We start from the raw sequence: 10,564 nt of genomic DNA on the forward strand, positions 1-10,564 counted from the left end.
CTGAGAGAAAGGCACCCACCTTATCACTTCCTGTCCTTGACAGGGCAAGGAGCCCTGCTAGTTTTTCCTCGCTGGTGCACAGAGAGTGAGGCCCCCATGATCAGATTGTTTGTTCTCACATCTGGGGTCTCCACTATCTGTCTACCTGCTGACATGTAGAAGTGGCTTGGATTAAGTTTATATTTGATTAGATTTAATGTCATTGAGGTGCTAGAACATTAAAATGAAAAGTGTCTCGACGCTTTTGACAGATCTTGAGCTGGCTGATTTCATTGCCCACTCATGTATTTTAAATTATTTTTGCTGTCGCTTCCTTTAACATGCTATTTCCTAATTCCTAGTAATAATGAACTCTTACACTAATAGAATTATATTTAATTGTTGGACTGGCCTGTGCTTAGAAAGTCATCATGCTGTGCCCCTCCTTGTGTTTCACTTAATTTAAAGTTTTTTTTTCTCCTGCCTGGTAATTGATTATAATTTGATTAAATGACATGACAAATGAATTTTTTTTTTTTTTTTTTTTTTTTTTTTTTTTTTTTCAAATTATTTATTTCAGGACCTGAGGAGAAACCAGAGGCGCATTGCCGAGCTCAACTCAACTATACGCAAACTGGAGGACCGCAACTCGCTGCTGGTTGATGAGAGGAATGAACTGGTGCGATCAAAATCATTTATTTAAAACAAATTAAACCTCTCCCGTTCCATTCTTTCTTCCCTCTGTCACTCACCCTCACCTGTCTGTCTTTCCTTCAAATCTCACAGCTCCTGTGAGCAAAAGGTCTTTCTTTTGCTTTTGACCTTCCTCATGTCAACCAGCATTTAATATGTCCTTGTGTCCCTCTCTGCCCACCAGCTGAAGCGAGTTAGAGAGTCGGAGAAGCAGTGCAAGCCCCTGCTGGACAAGAACAAGCTCCTGAATAAAAGGAATGACGATTTGACCCAGACTATCCAGAAGCTGGAGGAGAAACTCAAGAGCCTGGCCAGAGAGAATCTCGAGATGGTTGGCACAAAATCACATTAGCACCATGTATGCATTTTTTAAGAGGGGCAGTTGACTGACAGGTGAATGATCTGAGAGCTCTTCTCTCTCTCTCTCTCTTTCTCTCTTTCTTGCTCTGTCTGCAGAAGGAGAAGATCAGCTCCCATCCTCCACTGAAGAAGCTCAAGTCTCTCAATGACCTGGACCAAGCCCATGACGACCAGGAAATAGCCTTTCTCAAGCTTCAAGTCCTGGAGCAGCAAAGCATGATTGATGAACTGACAAGAGTATGTTTTTTTTTTTCAGTATCTTGAGGCATTGCACTCTGTTTAACTTCTATATCCATCCATCCATTATCTATACCACTTATCCGTTAAAGGTTGCGGGGGGCTGGAGCCTTGTAACTTATATATATATATATATATATATATAAAATGTGATAATGTGAAGTGATAATCTCATTGATCACGATGAGGTGAAGGATAAAGCATCACACTGTATGTCACATTTTTCAAATAAAATAAAGTGAATTAGCAAACAATGTCTGTAGTGACCAAGGCAGCATCTGTGCATAATGCATTTAATCAAATGCCATATTCATGTCATTATCCCTCTTTAACCATTTGTAAACAACTTGCTATCACAATGAAGAGGAAAACATGGCATAACTGAACATGTAGTCCTCAGTGCAGGATGTGAATCTTACAGTGGTGTGTCATCTTTTTTTTTCTCTCCATTTGTCTGTTTTTTTTTTTTTTCCAGGACCGGGAAAAACTACTAAGAAAGAAAAGGCATAAAAGAAGTTCAAGGCCAATAAAGGTGGGTATGGTAACACAGCTCTATAAAACTCTAATGATAATATCATTTCTAGGCAACAGGCCTGAAGTGTAGTTTAGTGAACCAGTGAGTAGAAGCTCTTAACTCTGGATTCACACCTGTTGCTAGAGGTTATAATAATGGCACAGATAAAACAATGCAAAAGACAAAAGGAAAGCTTTTAGGGTACCTAAGAGTGAGGACACAGTCATGTAAACTAGGCATATTGATTGTTGGGAATTTATGATTAGAGACTGTTTGATCTGGAAATTGTTGAACTCCTATCTGCAGAGGCACATCGTCGTAGACACCTTCTTCGGGTACGATGAAGAGTCTATGGATTCGGAGACGTCCTCTGTGGCCTCGTTCCGGATGGACAGAACTCCTGCTACTCCTGATGAAGACCTGGAAGAGGTGAGAGCTCGCCCTGCATTCATCACATCACCAAGAAAGTAGTAGTAGTTCATCATCCCTCTTTATATTATTAGTATTACCATGACTACGTTTACATTGACATCAATATCCTCAATTCTGTTTTAGCCCCTTGACTTTCAGTGTTGCTGTATTAGCCCAGCGTGACTGCAGCTTTTCGCCTCTAAAGCTCTGTGTGTGTATGTGTTGAACAAGGGTCTAGCCAATGAGGAGTCAGAGCTGCGTTTCCGTCAGCTGACCAGGGAGTACCAGGCCTTACAGCGAGCCTATGCCTTGCTGCAGGAACAGAAAGGAGGCATACTGGATGCTGAGATGGAAGCCAAGGTACATACAAGACACAGTGAGGTTTAACAGTCGAGTGAATGTAAATGTTTCATAAGTACTGTTATGTTAGAGGTATGTTGAAGCGAGGTCATGGTACAGACATGGTTGTGACACATGGCTGCCGTTAGGTATGGGAAGTTATACATTTATCCTACTTTAACAACAGTTTGTCACCTATTCTGTTATGTATGAGTGGTCATCTCACACCATGTTGTTTGTTATCATGTAATTTGCTTTCACCTCTACTGCTCAGTGTCACACAGGGAACTAGGACAGCCTCAAGTACAGTAGGAACTGTCTGCTACTGCAGTGGTCCTCACCCATTGTATAAGTAGTCTTTAATGGGGATATTTGCTGCTATAACACAAGAGCTACTAGCTTCCAATTTGCTTTTCAATGGCCTGACTCATGCATCTGGCAGAACAGACCTGCTTTGAATTTTTATCTGTACAGTTGTGCACAGCTGGGGAATTGCCTGCTCTTTACAGGGACATAAACACTCTTTTTAGGCTTCCAAGTTTATTTAGTTGATGATTGAGTAATCATTCAAGACATTTTTGAGAAGGCAATGCCAAACATTTAATAGTTCTAGGCTGTCAAATGAAAATTTTCTGCTTTTCTTCTATTTTGTACACTGTGTACACTTGTTTGTTTTTTTTTCCCCCCATGGACCCATGGCAAAACCAGCATGGAGAGACCATGCTCTAGTAGCTAATAAAAGCCTGCTTGGCTCATGTTTCAGGCTCAAGAGCAGCTCCAAGCAGATGTTCTCAGGTATAAAGCCAAAATAGAGGACTTGGAGAAGGAACTGACCCTGAAGGGACAGGTAGGACACACAAGCACACGCAAAAAGGAAGTCATAGAGTGGACAAAACATGGCATACGCTGTATTTCATTTCCAACAACTTTATTTATTTTATTTTATTTTTTTACCTCAGTAAAGGTGAAATATTTAACAAAAGAGAGAATTTAAAGATAACAAATCAATATATTGATAGATGTACCAATGACTTTACTCTGTCCTCCACCAGGACTCCAAATGGGTAGAGGAGAAGCAGCTCTTCTTTCGAAGGAATCAGGAGCTATTAGAAAAGGTTTGTTTTCCAATAATAGATATATCACTTTTTAAAGATGTTTGTGACTGTGTAGATGCAATCATCCAAGGAACCTGATTTGTCAGAGGTGGATTTAATCATCGTTGTTCTGTCCCGTATTATAGATGGTAATTAGCATTGTTTAAAGTTATACAGTTATATTTATTTCCAGCTTGTTCTGTAGCTACTATATAAATGTGTGGACAACTTTGTCAACCTGTCTCCTCATTCATTTTGATTCTTTATGGTGTCCAGGTGGAAAAGATGGAGTCAGAGTGCAGCCGCCTGCAGCAGGAGCTACAAGACTCCAAAGACCAGAATGAGCTGTTAGAGTTTCGGATATTGGAGCTAGAGGTTAGTTACAAAGAGCCTTTGTTATGCTAGCACGATAAAAGATCCCGTGAAGTGAGTCTAGAGGATCTTAAAGATGTCATTCTCAGCCCAAAACTCCTTAAAACATTTTTAAGCCTAATAAATGAGTCTTGTCAGGAAAACCTAGCATTCAGTCAGATCCAAAAAGGTTTTACTAGCCGGTTTATAGATCCAGCAGTGTGAGCTGAAACCATTTTTATTGGTGCTGTAGAGGTCCAAAAACATTTTACCATCCTGAGAGCATTTCCTGAGATCATTTTATAGACACCATATCAAGTTCTAAAGCCAATTTTAGTTTTTCCAAAACTCCAGCATATTCATCCCACAATAAGACTGCTGTCTGTTTTTGTTTTCATCTGTTATGTAAAAACAAAATCTTTTCCAAAATTATTTGAACCAAAATTGCATATTTGCTCTTACAAATCAGATCTTGGTCTCTCTGTTGTGGGAAAAACAAGCTGCTAGTGTGAGTTTGTTTGAGCTTTGTTTTTCATCTACAGTGATCTCACAGCCTGGTTTATTTGAGATTAATGTCTCAAAGATTTTATATCAAAGTACAAACGCTAAGCCATTAAAAAGTCAGAGGAAATAAAATAAAATGTGGTATGTATGGCACTTGATTTATATCTTTCCAAATCCACTGTGACTTCAAATGAAGGCATTTTCAAAGAAGAAATTGTACAACAATCAATGTGTTGACCCATGCACACACTCCTTCATTTTGCATAAAAAAGCATTAAAGTGTTTCACATGCTGGACACCTAATTAAGTAGCTTTTTTCCCCTATGGTGAATTTGCCTTTCAAGTTAGTCACTGAGTGATAAAGACAGGCAGCCCACCAGTCTGTCAGTCAGCCTGATAAGTAGCTGGCAGTAGTCTTTGTGTTGCAGCTGTGCTGTAGTGCAGATATGAACACACTATAGCGAGGGCTTACAGTAAGATGCAACCAAGTGAACACAGAGAATATATCGCTCGTATGTGCTCAGTGTAGTGTTGAAATTAATTAATGCAGAATCATAGTGATTTGAACCTTAGTTTTAATTATAGGCTTTTACAGTTGCTGTCAGGTGTTTGTCTGATGTTTGTTCAGAGGGCAGCAGCAGGAGCAGTTTGTCTGGAATATGGCTGAACAAATCAAAGAGCACCACCTACTGAGATTTAGACATCATCACTTGAAAAATAAGGTTGGGTTGATTTAAAAAAAAAAAAAAAAAAAAAAAAAAAAAGAGAGAAGCCTATGAGTTTGTCTACCAGCTGTAAGAGCTACTTTAAACCTAACATCAAGTTATTTATACAATCTGTCAGAATGTTACATTTTTCAAGAGGGTAGTCTATAACTAGCCAATAAAGCTGAAAATACACTTTCATCCAGGTCTGATACAATTTCAAGAAGGACTCGTAATCAAAGTCAGCATGTCCTTTGTATAATAAAATGTGCCATTTGTGTTTTAGGAACGCGAGAGGAGATCCCCTCCATTCAACCACCTGAGGATGCATCCCTTTTCTGAGGGAGTCAGTGCTCTGCAGATCTACTGTATGAAGGAGGGGGTGAAGGTACACAGTAAAAAAAGAACATTTGTGCTTCATCATTTTTATTAATCATAAAGCAGAGCAGGTTTCTTAGTTCTTTATGGCCAGAGATCCTGCTGTTGCAGGTCACACAATCTTATGTCTGGAGCAAACTGAGAACTGTGAAGTTCTATGCTTTTTTAGTGAAAGCACATGGCAAAATTACTTTTGTAGTGGGAAAAAAACCTTGAATAAAAGTAAAAACTAAACAGAAATTCCAATTTTTTTTAATACTCCTGGTTTTTAATCTGTTTTCTTCACAGGATGTGTGCATACCAGACCTCATTAAACTTCTAGATATCCTGGGAGACAATGGGGTAATTCATATGAATTTGACATTTGATAAGTACATATAATTTAACACATTATCCCATTATCCTGTGATGCTAAAACAGGCACATTATTTGTTTTCCCTTTTTCTGTAGAACTTAAGGAATGAGGAGCAAGTGGCCATTATTCAGGCTAGCACTGTTTTGTCACTCGCAGAAAAGGTAAGTTTCAGTTAACAAATCAGATTACATTAAAAAAAAAAAAAATCAACACAGAAAGCAGTTTGTGCTGCACTGACCTGTGTTTTGCTATTTGTTGCCCTCTAGTGGATTCAACAGATTGAGGGGACAGAGGCAGCACTGCACCAGAAGATGATGGACCTGGAGATAGAGATGGTTAGTCACAACAATTACCTACAGGAAAATGTTTTTTATGATTGAAGTTGGTATTAATATGATAAATCTATAGCTCATAACTGTTCTTTTCAACCTGACAGCATATTTAACTAATATTTCTTCAAATAAAATAGCTTTCCTTCCAAGGTATGTGTATATGCTCGGAGTTCCAAAAGCATCTTTGCTTCAACCAATATTTGTGGTTCAGCAGCAGGAAACACTTTGGCATTAGTCTTATTCAGATGAACTGCAGCTGGGCTCATTCACTAATCCCCTAGTTCTAGTAAATACCCTGCTAAAAAAATTGCACACAAATGGTTTTTACCCCCAACCTGCTTATTCTGTACAGGAGATGTTCTGTAAACAGAAAGGATATCTAGAAGAAGAGCTGGACTACAGAAAACAGGCCCTGGATCAGGCCTACATGGTATGTGTGCATGTCTGTGTGTTTGTGTGCCATGGATACATCACATTGTGGGGCGAAAACACACTGTCACGCAGTCACACTGTGGGGACATAACATCTTGGGACCAGAATTCAGTCCACAAGGCTGATCATTGACATCAAAGGTAATTACAGCCCTTTTTTTCTCCTCTCTTCAACAGCAAATCCAGGAGTTGGAAGCAACGTTATACAACGCCCTGCAGCAGGACAAGGTTCTTACATTTCCCAACATAGTACATCCGTATTGTTACAAAAACAATATTTACCAAAAGATTCTGTTTATTTATGGGTCAACCTCTTTCAAAACACAAGTGCAGCTACATCATTTTTGTAATTTGAAATACTAGAAGAATGAGGCATAATCAAATCACAACATCAATTTAGAAAAAGTCAAGAAATGCGTCATCAAAAATGATTATCAGTTTTCTTTTGACATGCAGTCTTGTGATCATGCAAATCCCACTAATCTGGAACATCTGCGCCATCTATGTAGAGTCTACATGACCCATTTACATGGTCTCATGCAAATGAATGGTATGACTGTTGAGACTTGGAAATTATGAACACTGTGCTGATATGAAAAGTGTGAAATGTATGTAAGAACCTAAGAGTAGACATATTACTAACTTTTAAGATTTTTTTTATCCTTTATTATGTCTACTTTGTCTGATACCTGTCTCCTTCCTCCAGGTGATAAAGTATGGCGAGCCTCTGGATGAGCTCCAGAGGGATGAGCTGCGAACGGCGGTGGAGAAGCTGAGGAGGCAGATGCTGAGGAAGAGTCGAGAGTACGACTGCCAGATCCTCCAGGAGAGGATGGAGCTCCTGCACCAGGCGCACCAGGTCCGTCTTACGTGGACACCAGCAATGTAGACTCACATGTGATAATAGAGCTTTTTCTCTGCAAAGAAACACATTTCCTTAGCATTTTCTCTCTGAATATTTGTAGAGAATTCGTGACCTTGAGGACAAGACAGAAATCCAGAGGAGGCAGATTAAAGACCTGGAGGAAAAGGTAGGTTTGATATCAGCAGCTTGAACAAAAAACTCACAGTGAAATGGTACTGTGGTCGTTAATTTAGAGATCTTTGCTTTGATGCAGACACAATTAAGCACAATTAAGAGGCTTTTTTCCACTCTGAAGCTTGTGGAATCAATATTAGATTGGATTTTGAGTGTTAAGAGGAAATGGGAATTAGGAAAATAATAACACGGCGCAGATGCTATGAAGCAACAAAAGATGCTTGTGGAAGTATTCAAAAATATGGTTTCATACTTGATACAGTTCCAGTTTGTACTCACAGTTAATCTCTGTTTCTGTCTCTGCTGTTGCTAACATATCTTGAGTGTTCCCCTAATTCTCTCACTTTCTTTCTTTCTTTCGTTCTTTCTACAGTTTTTGTTTCTATTCTTGTTCTTTTCTCTTGCCTTTATCCTTTGGCCTTGAAGTCTTTGGCGTGTCCTGTAGCAGAGGTGAGTCCTGTGGGCTTTGAGTAGAAAGTTCAAACCACCACCGTCTCTCTTCTGGACCTTGGTCAAATACTTTCCTGTCAAAGCAGAACGTGCACAGCAAGTGTTTTTGGCTTTGTGCAGCTGCCAAAGTTAAAACTGGGAATACTCAGCCGTCTCTGGCGGAATTGGCCTCGACAAGTGCTCAGCATTATTAAAATCTTCTGATATGGACTTCTGACCTTTAAAATACAGCAAGCACTTTAGTATCATTTTGAGAAATAGTTTTGCATTAATCCAATTTGCTCATTATCTTAATTAAATGTGAACATAGTGTCCTAATAGGACTGTAGATGCTGCACATAATATATTGAAAATCAGCCAGTGAGAGCAGAGTTTAAATTGTACATTATGTGTCAAATAACTCACCTTTCCTGGTCTTAATCCTCACGCTTAAATGAAATCTGTAATTGTTTCAAAGAGGAAACTACAAACTGTACAATGGTGACATACGCTCTATTTTTTCCTCACAGTGTGACCACTAGGCGGCTCAGTGCTTTCTGGAAGCAAAACTGATTTGGCCCTGGTCTGCTCACTCACTCTCTCCCATACATTTACTAGCTTCATGTCGCCTTGACTTAGAAATATTCAACCTCCTTTCCTTCTTTCTTTTTGCCCCCTCTGTGTCTTATGCATTCCTGTTAATGTGCAAGTGTTTTTTGTCACCTCTGAGGTTTTAACCCACGTTTCATTTGACCCATGTTTTTATGAAGGTATGCAGACAGTTTTCAGGGCTTGTAAATGGTCTTACAGGAAAATTCCGTCCATGATTTTTTTAATAATCTGGGTTGTATCTCACAGCAATTAATCCTGCATCCGGAGGTTTTTCAGCCACTTAGGGGCAACACAACAAGCTGTAAAAACAACACATATTATCACCTAGTAAAGTTGCTTTTGCCAACGTGTTAGCAAAGACTGTTTTCACAGACAGCAGATGCAGAGCAACTTTAATATTTATTCAGAGTTTGTTTCTATATACAGTATCTGAAGAATCTTAAGTCCAGTATTCACTCACTTTTTAGTTCTGTTTTGGTCTATGCCATCTCTTGAGATAAATATGTGGCACTTTAGCTGCTAAGTGCTTCATGTTCTCCAGCTAGTTGCTAACTTTGCTGTTTGATGCTGGGCAGGTTGCATACACTGGGATTATCAGAGTTTTAAAAAATGTTTTATTGAAAACTGGAAATGGTGCCGATGACAGCACTGAGAGTGAATCAAAACAGTAAAGCCGTGGGCCGTAAACAAAGAGCTAAAAGACTCACACACTAAAGATGAAGGGAAGAGCAGAGTCCAGTGCTCATTCCATGTGGGTTATACCTAAGCAAATAGGAGATATCAAAGAACTGCCATATATCTATTAAAAAGCAGCACCTACAGGAATTCGATTACTGATTCAGTTCACTGTACCAGTTTGCTTGTATTGCTTTCATTTCTTTTAAAGAGTCTGAATTGCTCACTGTACTAACCAATTTAGTCAAACACGGCTAAATACTAAAAGAGTACAGTATAAAATTTGCCTGTTATTTTAGATTTGCTTTGATACACAGTACTTTTGACAGTTTGACCTCTCTCTCTGTTTCCCTGTCTGTCTGTCTCTCAGGTGGTGTGTCAGCTTGGAGATCTTGTTTGTGACTACAGTGTTATTTATTTTTTGGACAAGCGTGGAACAGTGTGTGTAGCAGTGGCTGCTAGTGTCATAACATCAGTGACTGCTGTCAGTATAAGGTGGACGTGTCATGTGTTGGCCATGGATGTTCACACTTCAGATTTTATTCTTTTTTTTGTTTGTTTGTTTGTTGTTGTTTTTTTTAAAATGGGGATCGGGTTCTCAGGATGCTGCCCAGGATGATATTTTTTTAAAGCGGTGTTGGACATTAAACATCTCTCCAAACAGCTTGGAGTACTGTAACTGACTGCAAGAATGACACACAATTAGAAGGACGTACAATAGATGCAGACACAAACATACTCACATACCTACATACATACAGTTTACAGACACGCATGCATATACAGAAGCATGCAGATGCAAACACACTCATACACACATATGCTTTGACAAATCCAAACCAAAGCCTGGGAAATGTTCTCTCTGCCATGCAGGGTAATAATATGTCCTTCACCACCATTTAGCCACAGTTGGAATATAAACAGACAGAAAAACTCATAGACAACGAGGCAAACAAACCACCAGACCACAACTTCTCCTCCTTTCCTCTTCATTCCTTTACTTTCCAAACCTGAAAGGACGTTCTTTGCGAATGCAACCTTCTTGGTGAATAGAAGCGAGCCAACTCAGGGCCCTTGAGTGCAGAGGCCATTTGAACAGAAACTGGTCTCAGGTCAGACTATAACAA

At 39.3% G+C, this 10,564-nt stretch overlaps 1 protein-coding gene across 3 annotated transcripts in view; it reads left to right on the forward strand.

The window, feature by feature from the left end:
- The window catches only part of jakmip2 (janus kinase and microtubule interacting protein 2), a 32,352-nt gene extending 22,181 nt beyond the window's left edge, over positions 1-10,171 (forward strand). For 2 of the 3 annotated variants that reach the window (XM_018691415.2, XM_018691414.2), the window contains 18 exons: positions 560-658; positions 857-1,003; positions 1,129-1,269; positions 1,745-1,801; positions 2,090-2,212; positions 2,426-2,554; positions 3,297-3,380; positions 3,586-3,648; positions 3,904-4,002; positions 5,473-5,574; positions 5,853-5,906; positions 6,015-6,080; positions 6,186-6,254; positions 6,604-6,681; positions 6,860-6,910; positions 7,389-7,541; positions 7,648-7,713; positions 9,808-10,171. In XM_018691415.2, the coding sequence (XP_018546931.1) occupies positions 560-658; positions 857-1,003; positions 1,129-1,269; positions 1,745-1,801; positions 2,090-2,212; positions 2,426-2,554; positions 3,297-3,380; positions 3,586-3,648; positions 3,904-4,002; positions 5,473-5,574; positions 5,853-5,906; positions 6,015-6,080; positions 6,186-6,254; positions 6,604-6,681; positions 6,860-6,910; positions 7,389-7,541; positions 7,648-7,713; positions 9,808-10,056 (1,830 nt within the window). In that variant the 3' untranslated portion in view covers positions 10,057-10,171. Of the gene's footprint in view, positions 1-559; positions 659-856; positions 1,004-1,128; positions 1,270-1,744; positions 1,802-2,089; positions 2,213-2,425; positions 2,555-3,296; positions 3,381-3,585; positions 3,649-3,903; positions 4,003-5,472; positions 5,575-5,852; positions 5,907-6,014; positions 6,081-6,185; positions 6,255-6,603; positions 6,682-6,859; positions 6,911-7,388; positions 7,542-7,647; positions 7,714-8,094; positions 8,172-9,807 lie in introns of all 3 variants that reach the window. The other variant, XM_018691416.2, reaches the window with a different exon arrangement.
- Positions 10,172-10,564: the final 393 nt, after the last annotated feature.

This window comes from Lates calcarifer, linkage group LG20 (genome assembly GCF_001640805.2).
Source record: "Lates calcarifer isolate ASB-BC8 linkage group LG20, TLL_Latcal_v3, whole genome shotgun sequence".
Taxonomy (NCBI): Eukaryota; Metazoa; Chordata; class Actinopteri; family Centropomidae; genus Lates; species Lates calcarifer.